Source organism: Oncorhynchus gorbuscha, linkage group LG16 (assembly GCF_021184085.1).
Source record: "Oncorhynchus gorbuscha isolate QuinsamMale2020 ecotype Even-year linkage group LG16, OgorEven_v1.0, whole genome shotgun sequence".
In the NCBI taxonomy this organism is placed as follows: domain Eukaryota; kingdom Metazoa; phylum Chordata; class Actinopteri; order Salmoniformes; family Salmonidae; genus Oncorhynchus; species Oncorhynchus gorbuscha.
The window spans coordinates 16,495,508-16,520,731 of record NC_060188.1 but is presented as its reverse complement, the minus strand read 5'-3'; the positions used below and the strand labels follow the sequence as shown (position 1 = coordinate 16,520,731).

General features: G+C 44.2%; 1 protein-coding gene across 5 annotated transcripts in view; it reads left to right on the top strand.

Annotated features, from left to right (window-relative positions):
* Positions 1–1,678: 1,678 nt before the first annotated feature.
* LOC124000821 (alpha-1,6-mannosylglycoprotein 6-beta-N-acetylglucosaminyltransferase B-like) overlaps positions 1,679–25,224 on the top strand; it is a 100,350-nt gene continuing 76,804 nt past the window's right edge. The window contains exons 1-3 of one of the 5 annotated variants that reach the window (XM_046307454.1): positions 1,679–1,730; positions 1,981–2,077; positions 4,237–4,349. In XM_046307454.1, coding sequence (XP_046163410.1) covers positions 4,280–4,349 — 70 coding nt within the window. In that variant the 5' untranslated portion in view covers positions 1,679–1,730; positions 1,981–2,077; positions 4,237–4,279. Of the gene's footprint in view, positions 1,731–1,980; positions 2,540–4,236; positions 4,350–25,224 lie in introns of those variants that run through there. The other 4 variants (XM_046307455.1, XM_046307450.1, XM_046307452.1 and 1 more) reach the window with 4 other exon arrangements.

Below are 25,224 nucleotides of genomic sequence, written 5' to 3'. Positions count from 1 at the left end.
GGACATTTCCTGTTAAGGATTCAGGATTTGTCGTTTTCTGTTTGGACTTGAATAAACTCTGTTTCTGTTAAGTCGCTTTTGGGTCCTCTTTCACCTGCATGACATTCTGTCTATGAAAACCTATTATTGTGTACCTTAGCAGCTTCTATCTACCAAAACCTACTATTGTGTACCTTAGCAGCTTCTATCTATCAAAACCTATTAGTGTGTACCATAGCAGCTTCTGTCAATGAAAACCTACTATTGTGTACCGTAGCAGCTTCTGTCTATGAAAACCTATTAGTGTGTACCTTAGCAACTTCTGTCTATGAAAACCTATTATTGTGTACCTTAGCAGCTTCTATCTATCAAAACCTATTATTGTGTACCTTAGCAGCTTCTATCTATCAAAACCTATTAGTGTGTACCTTAGCAGCTTCTGTCTATGAAAACCTATTATTGTGTACCTTAGCAGCTTCTGTCTATGAAAACCTATTATTGTGTACCTTAGCAGCTTCTGTCTATGAAAACCTATTATTGTGTACCTTAGCAGCTTCTGTCTATGAAAACCTATTATTGTGTACCTTAGCAGCTTCTGTCTATGAAAACCTACTATTGTGTACCTTAGCAGCTTCTGTCTATGAAAACCTACTATTGTGTACCTTAGCAGCTTCTGTCTATGAAAACCTACTATTGTGTACCTTAGCAGCGCCTCCCTTCCTCCTTTTTTTCACAAAATAATGTGAAGGGTTGAACTTGTCATCTTAAATGAATGTGAGCTGACTGTCAATGCCTTTGAAGCCAGAGCTTGGGTATAATGCCATTCTCCACACCATGACCGTACCAGGCCTGCCAGAGAGCCCTGTCGTGTCAGTCTGATTCAGGGCTCATAGGACTGCATGAAAATGGTTTCCATAGCAGCAGGGATGTAGATTGCTCTCTGTCATAGTAGAGATGGCCCTGGGTGACCTCAAGAATGGCTGCCTCCTCTCTGTCTTTCTGTCTCTTCTCTGTGATTTATTGCCTTAACCCAATGACATACTCCTCTCCCTCTCCTCTCTGACTAGTCCTGCAGGTGCAGGAGCACAAGTGGTCAGGCTGGTCACAGACATGTTGATTTTCATGGGTGTCTGAATGAAATCTAGGGATTGTGACAATCGGTTTCATTTATCTCTCCTCCAGTTTTCAGGTCTCATATCATTAGTTATCATATTTTATATAAAACATTTTCACTAGGTTACAAAAAGCCAGAGGGAGGATAGAGGATACATTGTGGAAAGGTGAGATCGTTCAAATTTGTAACTTCTGCCCATAGTTACCTAGCAAATATATTAGAATAGTGGAGTAGATTCTTAGCAATTGGATTCATAGAATGGGCCAAAGCAGCCCAGTCTAACACGTGCAAACTCGTCAGGTCCTAGTCCTACCAGCCACACTGCAGCTGTCATAAGAGACTTGGTTTGAGTGTCCTCCCATTCAGACCATTGAGTGCTGCTGTTGATAAACTCAGCAAAAAAAGAAATGTCCTCTCACTGTCAACTGCGTTTATTACAATGACCTGAAGTTATTATTACAATCTGTGAAGTTATTTGAATTTTTACGAATTATCTTTGAAAGACAGGCTCCTGAAAAAGGGACGTTTCTTTTTTTGCTGAGTTTATGTCTGCTCAGCTGCTGACGGCAAAGGGAACTGGCCATGGTACTGAAAGTCAAAAAGTAGGCCAAGGCGTCAACGGATGTGAAAAAATCTGGTAAGAAAGGTTAAAGTAATTTACACTGTCCAAAGACTAAACATGTATTTTTTTATTGAATAGCTTGTGTGTTTGTAAATGAAAACTGTACGAACTAGGCTATCTATGATGTTGGCTTTCTATTATTGAGACTAATTCACTGCTATTTTGATTTATGCTTCTGTGCAGAGCTGACTGGGACATTTTTATGAAAACAGGAGTCATTTGTCCTGCAATACTGAAACTTTTGATTGTATGTATCACTCGTTAGATGGCGCTGCACTGAAGACAGATCTAGGCTACTTGCACAATCTGGAAATACACAGCCAGAAAGCGAATGGAGCCTAGCACACGGTGTGTGCTCACTGGTGAGCAATGGACTTTTATGCTCGATAACTCTGCTACCCTTTTCCCAACTTGAAACACATACACGTTTACCATGTTAACAATGAGAGGAGTGAACAATATTACTTGTGTTTTTCCAACAGAACGGCTAGGACTCCGGAGTCGGGGTTAATTTACGGACTAATTTAAACTCAGCGGAAGCAAACTATTGTATGCAGCTGGGCAAGCGGAGTGTATTCCGTCCGTCCGAACTTTACTAAACCAAGCACGTGCAGTATTGGTTATCCGATTCCGAAGTCGATGTATCGATATTTTTAAAGCTCTATTCATTCATAATTACTATGTATGTTTGCGCTTAGGACACTTTGAAATATACACAATGTTGTGGGCTCTTTGCGTTTTCTCCTTCTCCGGAAAATGAGTGCTGTGAACACAGACTATTCAACTATGGTGAGAAGATGTCTTCTGACGTTCAAACCATTCAGGTAAGCATTTACATGTAGGCTACTGTTCTCGTGGTCTCGATGTACAGGCAGTGTTCTCTCTCTGTGTAGCCTAAGTCTCAAATTGAGTTGGAAAAAAATGAGTTCACATGAAAATGGGAACGTCATGAGTAGACTACCACAAACTCACAGTGGTCAGGTTGCCTTGACAGAAGTACACCTGTGATGTCATAGAGGTGTGAAAATGGATCTGTCATGTCAGAAATATGTTATGACAACCTCATAAAAGCAAGGAGTAGGCTAACTGAATAACGGATGAAGGTGCATTGCAGATAGTGCACAACAAGACTGAATAAGAACTACATATTTCTACAGTAGTTTGCATGTATTTTCCCCTGTACACTGAATGACATGCATGTACCTATACAGAAGGCCTATACACTTGACACTTGAGTCAATATAGATCACTGCATTGTTTCAGAGCTCTTGGGTATACTCTGATCACTATGGTAAACCTGAACTCTGCCAGCACTCTAAAGGCAGTTAGACGTGTGCCTAGTGTCTACTGTGAATGAATTCATTGGTGTGTAGAATGTGTTCAGTGGCATGCAAACACACAAAGGTACAGATCAGCTGACTGTAGGTGATATCAACTAGTTTTGTGTATTTCTGAACACACTGGTTTTAGCTTGCATGAGCACAACACTCAGCTCTTCACCATTAGCCCAAATATTGGACAGTGATGGAGTATGACATCGCTCTTAGGCAGTAAGAATGTAATATTACCTCTGAATACCATGAAGCTCTCTTTTAAAGGGCTACCCTTACAGCACAGGATGAGAAGGAAAGCAATATCATAACCCGTGTTCAATGAGCAGCAGGTGATGTGAGCTGTGGTGTGTAATCTGTCAATCTAGCTCTCCATCCAGCAGCTCTCCTCTGGAGGAATGGACCGGAATGCTTTCCAATATTTCAACATTTGCATGAGCATTTCTCAGTGGATCACTTTTCTCATGCAAGGATGTCGTCTACAGTTTGAAAGGCATCTGTTATGAGCATTCATTTCCACCCACCATTCTGAACATTTGAAAATGTCTACAGTGATTGTGGTTGCAGTCACACATATGCAACTGTAATCCTTAATGTTATACTTTTTCAGTTGACTTTTCATACATTGTGTTGGACACAAGACCCATGTACTGTATGTAATATGCCATTTACCTTTGTCCACAACCAGATCCCCAGCATTGCCGTAGGTAGATTAGTTAAGTATGATGATTGATTGATAATTTATCCATCTCTAGTCTCGACAATTGGATTCTCTGCACTCTGTTAAATGGCAAGAAATGCAGTGATGGGATCAATATACTAAGTGAAACCTAAGTGGACTCAAAAAAACGAAGTAAAATAATTAGTTTTCATGATGCCGTCAACTCCCATTTGCCGAGCTATGCGAGGTGCCCCTGACAACCCCCATGTAAAGAATTGCAAAGCATTAGACCAATGGCCATCGAATTCAAACTTGTCATCTTTAAGTTTCTTTGTTATTTTGCATCATCTTCTTGTGCCCCATTCCTTTTGTACTGTACAGCTCTTTTGCTTTCATTCTGACAGTTGACCCCCCCTCTTCTCTTCTCCCCTGCCTTAACTCCCTCATTTTTCTCTTTATTGTTCCCCCTGAGTTCTAACCCTGAGTCTTGCTCTCTGTCCCCTGGCTGCCCTGGTCCCTGTCCCTGCAGGATCTTTGTGGCGGGGATCGGATTCTTCAGCCTGTGCTTCCTAATGACCTCCCTGGGGGGGCAGTTCTCGTCCAAGCGACCCGGAGACACTCCCTTCACCATGCGGGCCGAAGGTAAGCTCCAGAATACAGACATTACAGCGTCTCTCTCTCTGTAAAGCTTGTCAGCCTCTGACTACATACGTTCTCTGCACACAATAAAACGGAAGAACACGCTCAGTGCAGCAGAAGCCCTTGATTGCAGGCAGCCGGCTGACAGACCTCATCAGTCTGCTGCTCACCAGGTGGGGGTTAGGGGGCTTGGGTCTTGTTACCCTCCCCTCACCTCCCTGTAGTCTTGCTAAGATGTCACCCACCTCCAGGTCTTTAGAATTAACCCTGGTCAGTGTTCCGTGCTCTGGGAAAGCAGGCTCTTAAATTTCGGAGCACGTTATCTGTGTTTGTTCTATGTGCCCCTGCATTTATATCACAGTGCACAGATCATTTAGAAGAGTCAATGTTAGCTTGGGCGCAGTTGCCTTTCAGCTGTATTACAGCCTGACACTGACACTGTCTCATCCTCATTTGGCAATGTGGGCATTATCAGGTGGACACAACCACCCAACAGAACAATAGAAAGTCAAAAGAACTCAGAATTATTCCTGTGCCTTGTTGTTTTACAGATGATTTGCTTTATGGTTTGTTCAGCAGTGATGCTTGTAGACTAAAATGCTGCTGCGGTGCAGTGATAATACACAGTACAGTAGGAATCTCTAGTGACTGTTTGTTTGTCTGTGTGAAAGCCTGATCTAAAGCAGAATCCCTCTCTGTCCTCCAAACTGTGGTTAAAATCCATAAGTGATGGATAATCTTCATACAATGTAATCCTCCGTGCTGCACGCCAACTCCAGCAGACATAGGGAGAGGGATGTGGGCAGGCAGAGGAAGGCTGGAACGCTGCCTGATAAATTAACCACTCACAGGCTGCAGTCTAGGGAAGGCATTTGGCCCTCAGCTCATTAAACACTGCCTGTTACCCAACCAGGGAAAGCCAGGCTAAGTAAACCCTGAGCCTGTGTGTGTGTAATGAATGGGGAGGATGGAGGACAGTGTTCATTGGAGCAGCACCAGGATAGTAGACACCAAGTCAGCTACTTCTGGCCCCAGGAGTGACACAGAGAACCTGTTGACTGTGCGATCTGCTTTAGTGATGAGGATCTTTTAGTGCACCCGCGCACACACACAATTTGTGTTTTGCAAGTAAATGTGGGATCGTTTTATGTATTAGACCAACTGAGCATAGAAATATATCCCAGATTGACTGTGATGATAATAAGCCTTTTAGTAGAGCTCATGAATGGACCCATAATTGATAAAGGAGCAGTTTAGATCTACAGTGACACGGCTTTCTTCCTGGGAAGGAGAGGCAGACCAAAACACAGCGTGGTTAGAGTTCGTGTTAATTTAATAAGGTAACTCAAACATGAACAGGATACAAAACAATAAACGTGAAAACCGAAACAGTCCTAACTGGTGCATAAAACACAAAGACCGGAAACTATCACCCACAAAATACCCAAAGAATATGTCTGCCTAAATATGGTTCCCAATCAGAGACAACGATAAACACCTGCCTCTGATTGAGAACCAATCTAGGCAACCATAGACTTACCTAGACACCTAAACTGAACACAACCCCATACAACCCCATACATCTACAAAAACCCCTAGACAAGACAAAACACATAAATACCCCATATCACACCCTGGCCTCACCAAAATAATAAAGAAAACAAAGATAACTAAAGCCAGGGCGTGACATACAGTAAATTGAGATTGACACAAATATTAATTTCCACAAAGTTTGCTGCTTCAGTGTCTTTAGATATTTTTGTCAGATGTTACTATGGAATACTGAAGTATAATTACAAGCAATTCATAAGTGTCAAAGGCTTTTATTGACAATTACATGAAGTTGATGCAAAGAGTCAATATTTGCAGTGTTGACCCTTCTTTTTCCAAGACCTCTGCAATCCACCCTGCCATGCTGTCAATTAACTTCTGGGCCACATCCTGACTGATGGCAGCCCATTCTTGCATAATCAATGCTTGGAATTTGTCAGAATTTGTGGGGTTTTGTTTGTCCACCCGTCTCTTGAGGATTGACCACAAGTTCTCAATGGGATTAAGGTCTGGGGAGTTTCCTGGCCATGGACCCAACATATCTGTATGTTTTGTTCCCCAAGCCACCTAGTTATCACTTTTGCCTTATGGCAAGGTGCTCCATCATGCTGGAAAGGGCATTGTTTGTCACCAAACTGTTCCTGGATGGTTGGGAGAAGTTGCTCTCTGAGGATGTTTTGGTACCATTCTTTATTCATGGCTGTGTTCTTAGGCAAAATTGTGAGTGAGCCCACTCCCTTGGCTGAGAAGCAACCCCACACATGAATGGTCTCAGGATACTTTACTGTTGGCTTGACACAGGACTGATGGTAGTGCTCACATTGTCTTCTCCGGACAAGCTTTTTTTCCGGATGCCCCAAACAATCGGAAAGGGAATTCATCAGAGAAAATGACTTTACCCCAGTCCTCAACAGTCCAATCCCTGTACCTTTTGCGGAATATCAGTTTGTCCCTGATGTTTTTCCTGGAGAGAAGTGGCTTTTTTGCTGCCCTTGTTGACACCAGGCCATCCTCCAAAAGTCTTTGCCTCACTGTGCTCTGTAGCTCTGTAGTGGTGGTGCCCTGCTCCCGCAGCTGAATCAACTTTAGGAGATGGTCCTGGCGCTTGCTGGACTTTCTTGGGCGCCCTGAAGCCTTCTTCACAACAATTGAACTGCTCTCCTTGATGTTCTTGATGATCCGATAAATGGTTGATTTGCCCTTTTTGTGCAAAGCAACGATGACTGCACGTGTTTCCTTGCAGGTAACCATGATTGACAGAGGAAGAACAATTATTCCAAGCACCACCCTCCTTTTGAAGTTTCCAGTCTGTTATTTGAACTCAATCAGCATGAGAGAGTCATCTCCAGCCTTGTCCTTGTCAACACTCACACCTGTGTTAATGAGAGAATGACTGACATGATGTCAGCTGGTCCTTTTGTGGCAGGGCTGAAATGCAGTGTAAATGTTTTTAGGGGATTCAGTTCATTTGCATAGCAAAGAGGGACTTTGCAATTCATCTGTTCACTCTTCATATCATTCTGGAGTACTTGCAAATTGCCATCATACAAACGGAGGCAGCAGACTTTGAAAATTAATATTTGTGTCATTCTCAAAACTTTTGGCCACGACTGTCGATGGCAGGGAGAGGAAGTATAGAAATGAGGAAAACCAACAGACTGGTTTCTAACGTAGGGAAGAGAAGGTTGCTTGATGAAAGGCATTCCCCAGTGAACAGTTCACTCTCCCTCAGCAGTTTGTTTTTATAATGGAACTCACTTACAATGCAACCACAAGATAAAGCCTCAACAAAACTGTGTTAGGACAGTCCACTGTTCTGTTCATTACAATACAGTCATTAGAGGCAGCCTGAGCCTATCATAACATGTTGTCCATAATGTTCTTTCAGAGAAGTCTAAATTAAATTTGAGAAGATACAGTATACTACTATACAATAAATGATGCTGCTGTAGGCTAGTGGGAGGACTACAAATCAATGAATTGTTTGTAGATTCTGCCCAGATCCTGTCTGTATAGTATCCAGCTATGCAAGCTTTGATGCTATTTACATTGGATGATCTGTTTGTCTAGGGCTTTATGGGCTTGTTGTGTGGACAGGGAGATAATTAGCAGGCATACCGGCTTTGTTGTAGGATTCTCCCTGGTCGGATTAGTGACCACACTGGAGATATACACAAAGTTATACAGAATTGATACCCAACAATGAAATAGAAAAGATTCCTAAGGTTTCATACAGACCGTGTTTGAATCTTGCATTTCAGTTACCTCCACTTATTGATATGTCTCAATTCAGACCTGTCTGAGTCAACATCAATACCACTCAATATATTGTAGCCTATTCTCAGTGACTGCTGTTGCTCAATTGTTATTTATAGTACAATATTGTACTATTTACTTCTTCTGTCCTGTTGCCTTACCTGGCTACACCCAGTAGGCCACTGTATTAATGTCTGTACAAACGTTTACCCCATTATTGGTGCAGGTTAACATTTTTGGGGTTGAGTCTTGTCCGTGATGCAGAACTGAGTGATATCCACTAGATGTGCCAGCTGCAAAGTCAAAATTAGCTATATTGTAAAAATGAATGAAAACAACATTTAGGTTAGTGTTAGGCATTAGGGTTAGCAGTGTGGTTGGGGTTGTATGACTTTGTGGCTGGGCCAGCTAGTGACCACTGAGCAGAGCTGCTTCCAGCACATGAGTCATCCCAATACATGCTCTCCTGCATTATGCAAGTGGTCTTTCATGGAACGTGAAACTAATGATGTGGTGGGGGACTATTTCCTGGAAAGGACGAAGGCGTAAAAGAGGGAAACGTTAGAGAGGATCAATCTTAAAGGCTGCAGAGGTGTTCCAGGGGCTTCTAATTATGTCTTTGAAGCCCTCCCTCACGGAGACCCCTTTTTCCATAGGGGCTATTAACGTGGCCCTGCCTGGCTGTTGGGTAGATGGAGGAAGGGTAAAGTTCATGAGCTCCAAGATTTTCCCTTGGCAGGCTGATGCTGTTTAAATGGTTGATATACAGTAGTTTGGATGTAAACATTGTGTCTATCCCACCTGTACTGCTGAGAGATGAGAGGCAGAAGTTCCATTGTGCTGTTCCATTGTGCGATACGCACTCAATCAGAGCTAGGTCACAGCACTGTAGCATCCTTTAAGGAACCACCCATTAAGAAGCGTCTGTGTGTCTATTCACTCAGTCACTGTAACAGTGTGTTTGTGTACTAGGCCTAAGGTGTTCTCTCAGCAAAATGCCACTGATGGATGTTGGTACACATCTAATTAACAGGAGGAGTCTGGCGCTAATATGGGGCCAGGGAAGTAGACTGGCTCACACACGTATTAGGAGGCCAAGTGGGGGGTAATAACTCATGAACTCTCACCACATATGTTGTTTTCCCCTACATCTTGTAACCCATAGTAGGTCACGTATTGCGTCAGAAAACATAGTGGTTGGGCAGGAGCCACTAAGGTGAGGATGAAACAGAGAGCGCTGTTTTGCAGGATGTACACGAGTGAAAATCTAATTTGACCTCCATTCAATGTCATGGCTATCTTGTCACAATATGTCCAATGAAATGCTAATAATGCAGTTAAATCCATCAAAGTGCAAGGACTTCCACTGCAGCTATGTTAAGTGACGCGTTTATGACAACGATAGACCATGTATTGTGTAGCTCAGCAGTCATCACTACCTAAAGTTAGAGCAATTAACTGAAGTGAAGACATGGCTTTTTACTGTACATGTCTCTAAAAAAACATCAATTGCCTCAGTGAAAGTAAAATGGCACGCTTGAAACAGAGGGCGGTCTCCTCAGAAGTGGTTTTGAAAAATAGGGAAGAATTGGCCTTTGTTACAGCATGCATGTGTAGTCCCCACGGACAGAGAGACACTGCAGGAGGTCCAGCAGGCTGTGTCTTCCCCACGGACAGAGAGACACTGCAGGAGGTCCAGCAGGCTGTGTCGTCCCCACGGACAGAGAGACACTGCAGGAGGTCCAGCAGGCTGTGTCGTCCCCACGGACAGAGAGACACTGCAGGAGGTCCAGCAGGCTGTGTAGTCCCCACGGACAGAGAGACACTGCAGGAGGTCCAGCAGGCTGTGTAGTCCCCACGGACAGAGAGACACTGCAGGAGGTCCAGCAGGCTGTGTAGTCCCCACGGACAGAGAGACACTGCAGGAGGTCCAGCAGGCTGTGTCGTCCCCACGGACAGAGAGACACTGCAGGCGGTCCAGCAGGCTGTGTAGTCCCCACGGACAGAGAGACACTGCAGGAGGTCCAGCAGGCTGTGTAGTCCCCACGGACAGAGAGACACTGCAGGAGGTTCAGCAGGCTGTACTGAGGTGAGCTGCTGTGACTAAAGAAGACATGAGCTTCCGTCAGGGTGGCCAGACAAAGAGACGGATGCTTTTCTGTTGGATTTTGAAAAGCTCAAGACAGCCATATGGTGTACAGATCTTTCTCACTCTATTTTCCATGATAGGCAGTGACATTTTGCTGAAGGAAAATACCATGTTTCTACGGGTAGGGAGGCTGCACAAATGTTTTTGATACCTAGCAGATCTGATGGCATCCACCAGGTTAAGAAGGCATGGGGTTCTGCAAAGGAGAGAGGAGAGAGGAGGTAGAGAGGAGAGAAACCTCAAAGATTCCTCATCTTGAGCAGCTGAAAGGATTTAGTCATCTTGATTCTGTGTTGATTGATCGAACCTTCATCCAGTGAAAACACTGTCACAGTCATTAAGGCATTGTCCTTGTGTTCTCACAAACATTCTTTCTAGAAGAGAAACTAATATGTAAAATTACAGTGCAAACCTTTTTAAAGTTGTATAACTAACTGGAAGTCAATCTGGATAAGAGCGCCTGCTAAATGACTAAAATGTCAAATTTAAATGATGAATTAGTTCTCTGGAGTGTTCAAGTATACAAAGAACACCTTCCTAATATTGAGTTGCATCCCTTTTGCCCTCTGAACAGCCTCAATTTGTTAGGGCATGGACTCTACAAGGTGTTGAAATCATTCCACAGGGATGTTGGCCAATGTTGAATCCAATGCTTCCCAAGTGTCAAGTTGGCTGGATGTCCTTTGGGTGGTGGACCATTCTTGCTACACAGGGGAAACTGTTAAGTGTGAAAACCCAGCAGCGTTGCAGTTCTTGACACACTCAAACCAGTGTGCCTGGCACCTACTACCATACCCCGTTCAAAGGCACTTAAATCTTTTGTTTAGCCCATTCACCCTCTGAATTGCAAACATGAATGCCTAATGCTGAACACAGTAGTCAGTATGTATTGTATTGTTTGAAGGAGTGTGTGTGTGTGTGTGTGTGTGTGAGAGAACTGGATGTGTGTACATTACATTGAATCAGAAACCTATCAGCGGTCCCTGTGCAGAGTCCCTGACTCAGCGGTTCCCCTCTTTGTGTTGTTGTGGGGTCCGATTTCTTATTTACCCTGAAAATAGCGGGCCACACGTTCTATCAGAACATAAGAATGGTGGTGGTGGGAGGTCAAATGTGAACTGAATGCTGAATGTAAACATGGTTAGTATCTACATAAAAGCTCCCCATCTAGTTCCACCTTATGTCTGCCATTCACACCAATGAAGAAGACTGGCCTTCAATTTGCTTGTGGTTCTCCTAAAATGTGTTTCGGGTTTGTTTGTGTCTGTGTATATTGTCTGTAGGGAGAGGGAGGGTTAATAGGAGGAAGAGGCAGGTTTTTAATTGAAGCCGTGGAGAAGCATAGACAGTTTCCTCTTTCTGGGCTGTCAGGTGCAATGAGAGAGAGGATAAGTGACAGAGGTTGTCGGCTCTAATAGGTTCTGGTTCTGTCAGCTCCCCCATGGCTGCCGGGTACACTAGAGCAACTCAATCTCAATCAGTCCTCCTGTTAATGAATATTCGTATGAGGAGTGAGAGCAGCAGGGATAGGGGGAGTGTGAATCTACCAATCTAGCAGGTGAGAGGGGAAGGGGGGAGGGTCTGACACCCCAAGGGTCCTCAACCAGGAAAACAACACACATACACACACACACACAGTACTCTCGAGTTATATGTACCAACATTTCCCAGTTGTACACAATCTTGTATAAAACCGTATGAAAAACTGAAGGCTAATTGTCAATAGGGATATGCATAAATTTAATGTTTTATGCGGAAACCACCAAGAATTCAATACAGTATTGTATGTGCAGGGTCAGGTATGTGTGTCTGCTTATGCATGTTATAGCCAAGACATTGAATAGATTTGATCAATATTTGTCTCTGTAGGTAGCATTAGTTGGCTGTACCTATGCTAAAACTTATATTTTTCATCTTATAGCTTGTTCTCTCCTTTTTAAATAGTGAGCCAACATGCCTTCAGCACTTGTATTTCCCTGACTGATCAAAACTAATTTTCTCATGATCTCTCTTGTCTCTCTGCAGCAGACCAGAGGAGGCTGGTGGGAGGAGCTATAGAATGACAGATCATTGTAAAGACTAGGATGGAATTATTGGAATGGTATCAAACACATAAAACATGGAAACCACATGCTGGACTCTGTTCCATCCCAGCCATTACAATGAGCCCGTCCTCCTGAAGCTACTCCCACCAGCCTCCTCTGCAGCAGACATATAATGGGCATTATGTTTGGAACATCAAATCACAATAAAATTGCAAGTATCAAATCACAATTGTGGTGTTTATTTCTTTATTATCAAATGAGGAGAGACAAACTTATCACACAAGTCAGAGTTCTACTTAGTCTTTATTCTTTATTGTGTGGAAACCAGGGTCTTGCCCCCAAAACAAGGCTCACCTCATCATTATCCATACCGGAGAGCCAACTCTCCCTGGTACCTTCCAGTCAGACCAGAGCAATCTCCCTCACATGAATGGAATGTGGCTTGTTATTTTTATTTTTATTTTTTCACCTTTATTTAACCAGGTAGGCTAGTTGAGAACAAGTTCTCATTTACAACTAAGACCTGGCCAAGATAAAGCATAGCAATTCGACACACACAACAACACAGATTTATACATGGAATAAACAAAACATAGTCAACAATACAGTAGAACAAAAGAAAACAAAAAGTATATATACAGTGAGTGCAAAATGAGGTAAGATAAGGGAGTTAAGGCAATAAATAGGCCATGGTGGCGAAGTAATTACAATATAGCAATTAAACACTGGAATGGTAGATGTGCAGAAGATGAATGTGCAAGTAGAGACACTGGGGTGCAAAGGAGCAAGATAAATAAATACTGTATGGGGATGAGGTAGGTAGATAGATGGGCTGTTTACAGATGGGCTATGTACAGGTGCAGTGATCTGTGAGCTGCTCTGACAGCTGGTGCTTAAAGCTAGTGAGGGAGATATGAGTCTCCAGCTTCAGAGATTTTTGCAGTTCGTTCCAGTCATTGGCAGCAGAGAACTGGAAGGAAAGACAGCCAAAGTAGGAATTGAATTGGCTTTGGGGGTGACCATTGAGATATACCTGCTGGAGCGCGTGCCACGAATGGGTGCTACTATGGTGACCAGTGAGCTGAGATAAGGCGGGGCTTTACCTAGCAGAGACTTGTAGATAACCTGTAGCCAGTGGGTTTGGCGACACGTATGAAACGAGGACCAACCAACGAGAGCATACAGGTCGCAATGGTGAGTAGTATATGGCGCTTTGGTGACAAAACGGATGGCACTGTGATAGACTGCATCCAATTTGTTGAGTAGAGTGTTGGAGGCTATTTTATAGATGACATCACCGAAGTTGAGGATTGGTAGGATGGTCAGTTTTACGACTGTATGTTTGGCAGCATGAGTGAAGAATGCTTTGTTGCGATATAGGAAAACGATTCTAGATTTAATTTTGGATTGGAGATGCTTAATGTGAGTCTGGAAGGAGAGTTTACTGTCGAACCAGACACCTAGATATTTGTAGTTGTCCACGTATTCTAAGTCAGAGCCGTCCAGAGTACTGATGTTGGACGGGCGAGCAGATGCGGGCAGTGATCGGTTGAATAGCATGCATTTAGTTTTACTTGCGTTTAAGAGTAGTTGGAGGCCACGGAAGGAGAGTTGTATGGCATTGAAGCTCGTCTGGAGGTTAGTTAACACAGTGTCCAAAGAGGGGCCAGAAGTATACAGAATGGTGTCGTCTGCGTAGAGGTATACCAGAGAATCACCAGCAGCAAGAGCAACATCATTGCTGTATACAGAGAAGAGAGTCTGCCCGAGGGCACCCCCATAGACTGCCAGAGGTCCGGACAACAGGCCCTCCGATTTGACACACTGAACTCTATCAGAGAAGTAGTTGGTAAACCAGGCGAGGCAATCATTTGAGAAACCAAGGTTGTCAAGTCTGCCAATAAGAATGTGGTGAATGACAGAGTCGAAAGCCTTGGCCAGGTCGATGAATACGGCTGCACAGTAATGTCTCTTATCGATGGCGGTTATGATGTCATTTAGGACCTTAAGCGTAGCTGAGGTGCACCCATGACCAGCTCTGAAACCAGATTGCATAGCGGAGAAGGTACGGTGGGATTCGAAATGGTCGGTAATCTGTTTAACTTGGCTTTCGAAGACCTTAGAAAGACAGGGTAGGATAGATATAGGTCTGTAGCAGTTTGGGTCTGGAGTCTCACCCCCTTTGAAGAGGGGGAAGACCGCGGTAGCTTTCTAATCTTTGGGAATCTCAGACGATATGAGAGGGAGGTTGAACAGGCTAGTAATAGGGGTTGCAACAATTTTGGTAGATCATTTTAGAAAGCGAGGGTCCAGATTATCTAGCCCGGTTGATTTGTAGGGGTCCAGATTTTGCAGCTCTTTCAGAACATCAGCTATCTGGATATGGATAAAGGAGAATTGGTGGGGGCTTTGGCGGGTTGTTGTGGAGGGTTCCCCGGGCAGTTGGCCGGGGTAGGGGTAGCCAGGTGGAAAGCATGTCCAGCCGTAGAGAAATGCTTATTGACATTCTCAATTATAGTGGATTTATCGGTGGTGACAGTGTTTCCTAGCCTCAGAGCAGTGGGCAGCTGGGAGGAGGTGCTCTTATTCTCCATGGACTTTACAGTGTCCCAGAACGTTTTTGAGTTCGTACTACAGGATGCAAATTTCTGTTTGAAAAAGCTAGCCTTAGCTTTCCCAACTGCCTGTGTATATTTGTTCCTAACTTCCCTGAAAAGTTGCATATCACAGGGGCTGTAACTTACAGTTAGACTTACAGGTTATGTTTTTGTCGTTTGTTTGAATTGTTTACGTGTCCTCTGTGCGGGGGAAATGATAATACAAGCGGAACTACGTAGCTGATACTGTTGTAACGGGGATCCTTATTGTAGCAACACACTTTTGGAGGGAAGGCAATCCTGCGCTGCATTAGCTAAGTTTTCGTGTCATCGGGTGTAGTTCATAAAGGTTGAAGAGCGTATGTTAGGATGAAGTGTGAATTCATGCCAGGAATAATAAGTGTGAAGTTTGATTTCCTCCCTTCTGTAATAAGCAGCCAATGAGGTATTTTTTTCCTTTATTCATGTGTTTAATCTGGACCCGTTATAACGCCGGTTAAATTGTTATGTATGTAAGCATTTCAGAGTTATATCAAGGTAATAAGTCACTCGTAAGATAAGATTGTCAGAGTGTGCTTAACTGTATTTTTAATTTACTTTATAGTTCTCACGGAAGGTGATAATTTTGACTAAAACTACAGAATAAAGCTGCCAGTTAAAATCAAGGAACGGTTGTGCTCGTGGTTACTGAAGGGAGCTACAGGGGCTATTTGATGCTAATGCGGAACGCTACAGGATGTTTTTGTGCTGGTCAAGGGCAGACAGGTCTGGAGTGAACCAAGGACTATATCTATTCCTCGTTCTACATTTTTTGAATGGGGCATGCTTATTTAAGATGGTGAGGAAGGCACTTTTAAAGAATAGCCAGGCATAATCTCCTAACGGGATGAGGTCAATGTCATTCCAGGATACCCTGGCCAGGTCAATTAGAAAGGCTCGCAGAAGGGTTTTATGGAGCGTTTGGCAGTGATAAGGGGAGGTCGTTTGGTCGCAGACCCATTACGGATGCAGGCAATGAGGCAGTGATCGCTGAGATGTTGATTGAAAACAGCAGAGGTGTATTTAGAGGGAAAGTTGGTTAGGATGATATCTAGGAGGGTGCCCGTGTTTAAGGATTTGGAGTTGTACCTGGTAGGTTCATTGATAATTTGTGTGTGATTGAGGGAGGTCTATAGCAAGCGGCAACAGTGAGAGACTTGTTTCTGGTAAGGTGAATTTTTAGAAGTAGAAGCTCGAATTGTTTGGGTACAGACTTGGATAGTAATACAGAACTCTGCAGGCTATCTTTGCAGTAGATTGCAACACCGCCCCCTTTGGCAGTTCTATCTTGGTGGAGAATAGTTAGTGATGGATATTTCAGCATTTTTGGTGGTTTTCCTAATCCAGGATTCAGACATGGCTAAGACTTCCGGGTTGGCAGAGTGTGCTAAAGCAGTGAGTAAAATAAACTTAGGGAGTAGGATTCTAATGTTAACATGCATGAAACCAAGGCTTTTACGGTTACAGAAGTCAACAAATGAGAGCACCTGTGGAGTGAGAGTGGAGCTAGGCACTGCAGGACCTGGATTAACCTCTACATCACCAGAGGAACAGAGGAGAAGTAGGATAAGGGTACGGCAATACGAACTGGCCGTCTAGCACGTTCGGAACAGAGAGTAAAAGGAGCAGGTTTCTGGGCACGATAGCATAGATTCAAGGCATAGTGAACAGACAAAGGTAAGGTAGGATGTGAGTACATTGGAGGTAAACCTAGGCATTGAGTAATGATGGGAGAGATATTTAAACCAGGCGATGTCATCGCATATGTAGGAGGTGGGACAACATGGTTGGTTAAGGCATATTGAGCAGGGCTAGAGGCTCTACAGTATTTTATTTTATTTTACCTTTATTTATCTAGGCAAGTCAGTTAAGAACAAATTCTTATTTTCAATGACGGCCTAGGAACAGTGGGTTAACTGCCTTGTTCAGGGGCAGAACAACAGATTTTTATCTTGTCAGCTTGGGGTTTTGAACTTGCAACCTTCCGGTTACTAGTCCAACCACCAGGGTACCGTGCCGTAACCACTAACCAAGACAGTAATGGACGAGGCATATTGATATTAGAGAGAGGCATGCGGCGCCAAGTGAACATATGGGTCCAGTGAGTGGTTGGGCTGACTGGGAACACGGCGATTCAGACAATTTACAGGCCGATGCTAACAGTTAAACAAGCTAGCAGTTAGCAGACCGGGTTAGCAAGCAAGCAGTTAGCAGAGGCTAGCAGTTAGCAGGCAAGCTAACAGTTTGTAGACCAGGGCTAGCAATTTAGCCTTTGGGGGACGTCGCGATGGGGGTATGTTTGTTTTTGTCTCTTTGTGCGGTGACGTTGATAGACCAGTCGTGGAGTTAGTATGGTTCCAAGTAGCTTTAGGTAGCTAGCAGGTTAGCAGAATGGGCCTTCAGCGGGCGTCACGCCTGAGGGGCCTGTAGGAATCCTCGGGCAGATTATGTCGGTTTTCCAGTCGTAGAGGATCAGTTGAGTTCAGTGCCCCGTACCGGCAGTAGAAGGGGTCCGGATATTGTAGCCCAGGAGTGGGCTTCGGTGGTAGCACAGGAGCCCTGGCCGGGCTAGCTTCAGGCTAATTGTTGCTTGCTCCGGGATGGAAATGCTAGCCAGGAGTGGTCACCCGGGATTGCAGTTAGCTAGTTGTGAAGATCCAGATGAAAATATTCAGAGTTTGCGGTAGGAATCCGGGGATATGGAGAGAAATACGTCCGTTATGCTCTGCTTTGAGTCACGTTGTTCGAACTGGCGAGAGCTTTCCGAGCTAAAGGTTAGCTGATGACCGCTAGCAATGGTTTCCTAACTGATAGCTTGTAGGTAGTTAGCTGGCTAGCTTCAGTTGAATTCCAGATCCGAAGTAAATAGAAAGATTTTGGTTAGGTTTATCACCTAAGGCATCATAAATCTACTGTCAGCACTAAGCCCCAGAGGCCCACTCTCAGTTCACAAACACAATAGAGTTCTAAGAACTATATTCTGTTGCATAAAACAACCATTTGATGCAATAACAGTATTATAACATAATCTTGTAATTTTGCTCTCACAGTACATATACTGTAGAATCGTGATAATTACAATACATGTCTTATTGGCACCTTAGTATGGTGATAATATCATACCATGAAGTCCCTGGCAGTTCCCAACCCTAAACTAGCACTTTCTTTTTCTCATCCTACTCTCTCTCTCTCTCTCTCTCTCTCTCTCTCTCTCTCTCGCAGCAGCAGTCCTTTTTCCTCTACCCCCCTCCTCCCACCTCACCTGGCATCTCATCACACACACACACCAGACATACACACAGACACACACACACACACTTAGCCATCTAGTACACATACTTTGCAGGTATTGATTTCGTCTCACGATTAAGTCATGAATTTACTTAATCAGTCCAAACATATACCCGTGGTTTAAATAACAAATGAGTGTTTTTCACAAGGCTAATAAAACCATCATCTGGATGTTGGAGCGAGTGTGTCTGCAGGATTAGCGCAGTGTGATGAGACACAATACAGAGCCATCCCTCTGTGATGCTGCTGGAGTGTCAGCCCAAGTCCACACCCACCACAGGAGGCTGAGGAAAGGATGCCCACAGACAGCCACAGTAGCAAAGGCAACACAGAGGTTGACATTAGCCAAAACATGGCTTGGAAAACACAAGCATTAAACTGTATCATGTTTGTGTGTCTGAAGCCTTACTGGATTACAGCGTACTGTATGCACACACAGGGCATGGATGATGCTTTACTGTTGTCTATTCCACAATGGTGGCCGTGTTTTTCTATCTTTTGCCAATTTTCCATTGATGAGCATTACTGCCCAAAAACTAGGAGGATGACTGCTCATGATTGTTATGTTAGCTCGCAATGACGCATAGCATGTCTCATGCTCTTGTAGTTTCCTGCAGTCAAATGACCAAATCGCCCTCTAGTGGCCTCACAAGTGGAATGTTATTAATATTTGTCATAATTCCATAATTAATAAACATTACTTTAAAAAAAATTGTTGCTATATTTCAGTCTTCTGTATATAAAGTGTAATATTGGGATGTAAACTCAAAATGTTATACATTTCAACTCTACATCTGACATGGTACATACAGGTGCCTTCTTTTTTTAAGCCCATAACAATCTGTGTGAGGTGTATACTTTTGTTTCAAAGTATATTTGTTTAAGACTACCAAGAAACACTCTTGTGTGACCCTGATTTAGCCCACTGCAGTAAAAGGTTAATATTATTTTCAGAAAGAAGTACACAGGCTCTTACAATGCTTCGCATAGAGGGACATGTTCTTTTCTGAAAAGGTCTGGATGAAACGCAAAATAATAACTTATGTGGGAGTGCCCTTTGGCAAGGCTTTCATATATCTGAACACTTGTATTTCAATCTAAATTACATGCGGCTCAGATTCAGAACTAACAGTGTCCAGGCAGTAAGAGCTCTCAGCTAAATGAATCTTAGCTGGAGTGATCAATAAACTAAGTTGGAATTTGATTAGTACTATGACGTTATATTGCCAACCAGGGCAATATTCACTTCACACCATTGAGTCATACATGCCTTATTAACCCACTGGGAGCCCTTCTGGTTCCTGAACTTATCTGTCCTCACCTCAGAGGCTCTGATGACGGGCTGCAGGAAACCGTTGTAGTTCAGACGCCAGACTCTCAGGACCTATAACTTTAATATGTGTCCCTACTAAAAGTCAATGAGAGAGCAGACAATTAGTAACTGTTCATGCAAAGCTGCTCGGGAAGGTACTACACTGATCTAATTAATTCTTCCTATGAACAGATGTTTCTCATCCTAGCTGGCAAGAAACATAACACAGTGTTATGAGAAAAAGTGGTGAATGTAAGCAAATTATTTTTCCCGTTTCTAACAACCCATACAGCGAGCCATAAAAAAACTAAAATAAAGTGAAAGTCTGTTTGCTGTCCATCTATGTGAGCAGTCCCATTTGGGGCGAGCTATTTCAAACCAGTGGTGGAGGCACAGTGACTGTGAAATGAGACTAGTCGAACCGGTGCTCCGCTCTCAGCTTGCTACGGTATGGCTATCTAATTAGAATTTGTTCATAAAATCGATTGTGTTGTGGCACTTACGAAATGGAGTCGTTAAAGGAGATTAGTTCTTGTTAAATGGGCCCTTTATTAACCAGTAGATGAGGAATGACATGGCAACGGCCCACATTAGCACACAGATGCTATCGGCAAACCGGCTGCTGAAACCACTAACAGCGCAGGACTTGGTGAAAACACATTAGCCTGTTCACCTCCAGGGGAGGCTAGTCGCTGGAGCAATAAATAGAGGTAGCTGATGAACAATAGATTGCGAACATATATAAAATCATTCAAAAATGTACTGCGTGGGAGGGGTGTTAGTTTCCATAATGACGATTTATGGGCGAGACGTGTGAGAAATGTCATTATTGTGAAGCCACGTTCCAGTTCCACCTAGACTCATAGCCCAGGGGCAATGTTTAAATCAAATCAAAATCAAATCAAATTTATTTATATAGCCCTTCGTACATTAGCTGATATCTCAAAGTGCTGTACAGAAACCCAGCCTAAAACCCCAAACAGCAAACAATGCAGGTGTAAAAGCACGGTGGCTAGGAAAAACTCCCTAGAAAGGCCAAAACCTAGGAAGAAACCTAGAGAGGAACCGGGCTATGTGGGGTGGCCAGTCCTCTTCTGGCTGTGCCGGGTAGAGATTATAACAGAACATGACCAAGATGTTCAAATGTTCATAAATGACCAGCATGGTCAAATAATAATAAGGCAGAACAGTTGAAACTGGAGCAGCAGCACAGTCAGGTGGACTGGGGACAGCAAGGAGCCATCATGTCAGGTAGTCCTGGGGCACGGTCCTAGGGCTCAGGTCCTCCGAGAGAGAGAAAGAAAGAGAGAATTAGAGAGAGCATATGTGGGGTGGCCAGTCCTCTTCTGGCTGTGCCGGGTGGAGATTATAACAGAACGTGGCCAAGATGTTCAAATGTTCATAAATGACCAGCATGGTTGAATAATAGTAAGGCAGAACAGTTGAAACTGGAGCAGGAGCATGGCCAGGTGGACTGGGGACAGCAAGGAGTCCTCATGTCAGGTAGTCCTGGGACATGGTCCTAGGGCCCAGGCCAGTTGAAACTGGAGCAGCAGCATGGCCAGGTGGACTGGGGACAGCAAGGAGTCATCATGTCAGGTAGTCCTGGGGCATGGTCCTAGGGCTCAGGTCCTCCGAGAGAGAGAAAGAAAGGGAGAAGGAGAGAATTAGAGAACGCACACTTAGATTCACACAGGACACCTGAATAGGACAGGAGAAGTACTCCAGATAAACAAACTGACCCTAGCCCCCCGACACAAACTACTGCAGCATAAATACTGGAGGCTGAGACAGGAGGGGTCAGGAGACACTGTGGCCCCATCCGAGGACACCCCCGGACAGGGCCAAACAGGAAGGATATAACCCCACTTCAAAAGAGAGATCAGGGTCCAGAGTAACGCCGAGGTCCTTCACAGTTTTATTTGAGACGACTGTACAACCATTAAGATTAATTGTCAGATTCAACAGAAGATCTCTTTGTTTCTTGGGACCTAGAACAAGCATCTCTGTTTTGTCCGAGTTTAATAGTAGAAAGTTTGCAGCCATCCACTTCCTTATGTCTGAAACACATGCTTCTAGCGAGGGCAATTTTGGGGCTTCACCATGTTTCATTGAAATGTACAGCTGTGTGTCATCCGCATAGCAGTGAAAGTTTACATTATGTTTTCGAATAACATCCCCAAGAGGTAAAATATATAGTGAAAACAATAGTGGTCCTAAAACAGAACCTTGAGGAACACCGAAATGTACAGTTGATTTGTCAGAGGACAAACCATTCACAGAGACAAACTGATACCTTTCCGACAGATAAGACCTAAACCAGGCCAGAACATGTCCGTGTAGACCAATTTGGGTTTCCAATCTCTCCAAAAGAATGTGGTGATAGATGGTATCAAAAGCAGCACTAAGGTCTAGGAGCACGAGGACAGATGCAGAGCCTCGGTCCGATGCCATCAAAATGTCATTTACCACCTTCACAAGTGCCGTCTCAGTGCTATGATGGGGTCTAAAACCAGACTGAAGCATTTCGTATACATTGTTTGTCTTCAGGAAGGCAGTGAGATGCTGCGCAACAGCCTTCTCTAAAATCTTTGAGAGGAATGGAAGATTCACATTTACATTTACATTTAAGTCATTTAGCAGACGCTCTTATCCAGAGCGACTTACAAATTGGTGCATTCACCTTATGACATCCAGTGGAACAGCCACTTTACAATAGTGCATCTACATATTTTAAGGGGGGGGGTGAGAAGGATTACTTTATCCTATCCTAGGTATTCCTTAAAGAGGTGGGGTTTCAGGTGTCTCCGGAAGGTGGTGATTGACTCCGCTGTCCTGGCGTCGTGAGGGAGTTTGTTCCACCATTGGGGAGCCAGAGCAGCGAACAGTTTTGACTGGGCTGAGCGGGAACTGTACTTCCTCAGTGGTAGGGAGGCGAGCAGGCCAGAGGTGGATGAACGCAGTGCCCTTATTTGGGTGTAGGGCCTGATCAGAGCCTGGAGGTACTGAGGTGCCGTTCCCCTCACAGCTCCGTAGGCAAGCACCATGGTCTTGTAGCGGATGCGAGCTTCAACTGGAAGCCAGTGGAGAGAGCGGAGGAGCGGGGTGACGTGAGAGAACTTGGGAAGGTTGAACACCAGACGGGCTGCGGCGTTCTGGATGAGTTGTAGGGGTTTAATAGCACAGGCAGGGAGCCCAGCCAACAGCGAGTTGCAGTAATCCAGACGGGAGATGACAAGTGCCTGGATTAGGACCTGTGCCGCTTCCTGTGTGAGGCAGGGTCGTACTCTGCGGATGTTGTAGAGCATGAACCTACAGGAACGGGCCACCGCCTTGATGTTAGTTGAGAACGACAGGGTGTTGTCCAGGATCACGCCAAGGTTCTTAGCGCTCTGGGAGGAGGACACAATGGAGTTGTCAACCGTGATGGCGAGATCATGGAACGGGCAGTCCTTCCCCGGGAGGAAGAGCAGCTCCGTCTTGCCAGAGTTCAGCTTGAGGTGGTGATCCGTCATCCACACTGATATGTCTGCCAGACATGCAGAGATGCGATTCGCCACCTGGTCATCAGAAGGGGGAAAGGAGAAGATTAATTGTGTGTCGTCTGCATAGCAATGATAGGAGAGACCATGTGAGGTTATGACAGAGCCAAGTGACTTGGTGTATAGCGAGAATAGGAGAGGGCCTAGAACAGAGCCCTGGGGACACCAGTGGTGAGAGCGCGTGGTGAGGAGACAGATTCTCGCCACGCCACCTGGTAGGAGCGACCTGTCAGGTAGGACGCAATCCAAGCGTGGGGCCGGAGATGCCCAACTCGGAGAGGGTGGAGAGGAGGATCTGATGGTTCACAGTATCGAAGGCAGCCGATAGGTCTAGAAGGATGAGAGCAGAGGAGAGAGAGTTAGCTTTAGCGGTGCGGAGCGCCTCCGTGATACAGAGAAGAGCAGTCTCAGTTGAATGACTAGTCTTGAAATTGAGATTCGATATAGGCCGATAGTTTTTTATATTTTCTGGGTCAAGGTTTGGCTTTTTCAAGAGAGGCTTTATTACTGCCACTTTTAGTGAGTTTGGTACACATCCAGTGGATAGAGAGCCGTTTATTATGTTCAACATAGGAGGGCCAAGCACAGGAAGCAGCTCTTTCAGTAGTTTAGTTGGAATAGGGTCCAGTATACAGCTTGAAGGTTTAGAGGCCATGATTATTTTCATCATTGTGTCAAGAGATATAGTACTAAAACACTTGAGCGTCTCTCTTGATCCTAGGTCCTGGCAGAGTTGTGCAGACTCAGGACAACTGAGGTTTGGAGGAATACGCAGGTTTAAAGAGGAGTCCGTAATTTGCTTTCTAATAATCATAATCTTTTCCTCAAAGAAGTTTATGAATTTATCACTGCTAAAATGCAAGTCATCCTCTCTTGGGGAATGCTGCTTTTTAGTTAGCTTTGCCACAGTATCAAAAAGGAATTTCGGATTGTTCTTATTTTCCTCAATTAAGTTAGAAAAATAGGACGATCGAGCAGCAGTAAGGGCTCTTCGGTACAGCACGGTACCGTCCTTCCAAGCTAGTCTGAAGACTTCCAGTTTGGTGTGGCGCCATTTCCGTTCCAATTTTCTGGAAGCTTGCTTCAGAGCTCGGGTATTTTCTGTGTACCAGGGAGCTAGTTTCTTATGAGACATTTTTTTAGTTTTTATGGGTGCAACTGCATCTAGGGTATTGCGCAAGGTGAAATTGAGATCCTCAGTTAGGTGGTTAACGGATTTTTGTCCTCTGGCGTCCTTGGGTAGGCAGAGGGAGTCTGGAAGGGCATCAAGGAATCTTTGTGTTGTCTGAATTTATAGCACAACTTTTGATGTTCCTTGGTTGGGGTCTGAGCAGATTATTTGTTGCAATTGCAAACGTAATAAAATGGTGGTCCGATAGTCCAGGATTATGAGGAAAAACATTAAGATCCACAACATTTATTCCATGGGACAAAACTAGGTCCAGCGTATGACTGTGAGAGTGAGTGGGTCCAGAGACATGTTGGACAAAACCCACTGAGTCGATGATGGCTCCAAAAGCCTTTTGGAGTGGGTCTGTGGACTTTTCCATGTGAATATTAATGACTACAAGGTCTGATAGGAATTCAGGGAACTCAGTGAGAAACGCTGTATATGGCCCAGGAGGCCTGTAAACAGTAGCTATAAAAAGTGATTGAGTAGGCTGCATAGATTTCATGACTAGAAGCTCAAAAGACGAAAACGTCATTTTTTTTTTTTGTAAATTGAAATTTGCTATCGTAAATGTTAGCAACACCTCCGCCTTTGCGGGATGCACGGGCGATATGGTCACTAGTGTAGCCAGGAGGTGAGGCCTCATTTAACACAGTAAATTCATCAGGCTTAAGCCATGTTTCAGTCAGGCCAATCACATCAAGATTATGATCAGTGATTAGTTCATTGACTATAATTGCCTTTGAAGTAAGGGATCTAACATTAAGTAGCCCTATTTTGAGATGTGAGGTATCATGATCTCTTTCAGTAATGACAGGAATGGAGGTGGTCATTATCCTAGTGAGATTGCTAAGGCGAACACCGCCATGTTTAGTTTTGCCCAACCTAGGTCGAGGCACAGACACGGTCTCAATGGTGATAGCTG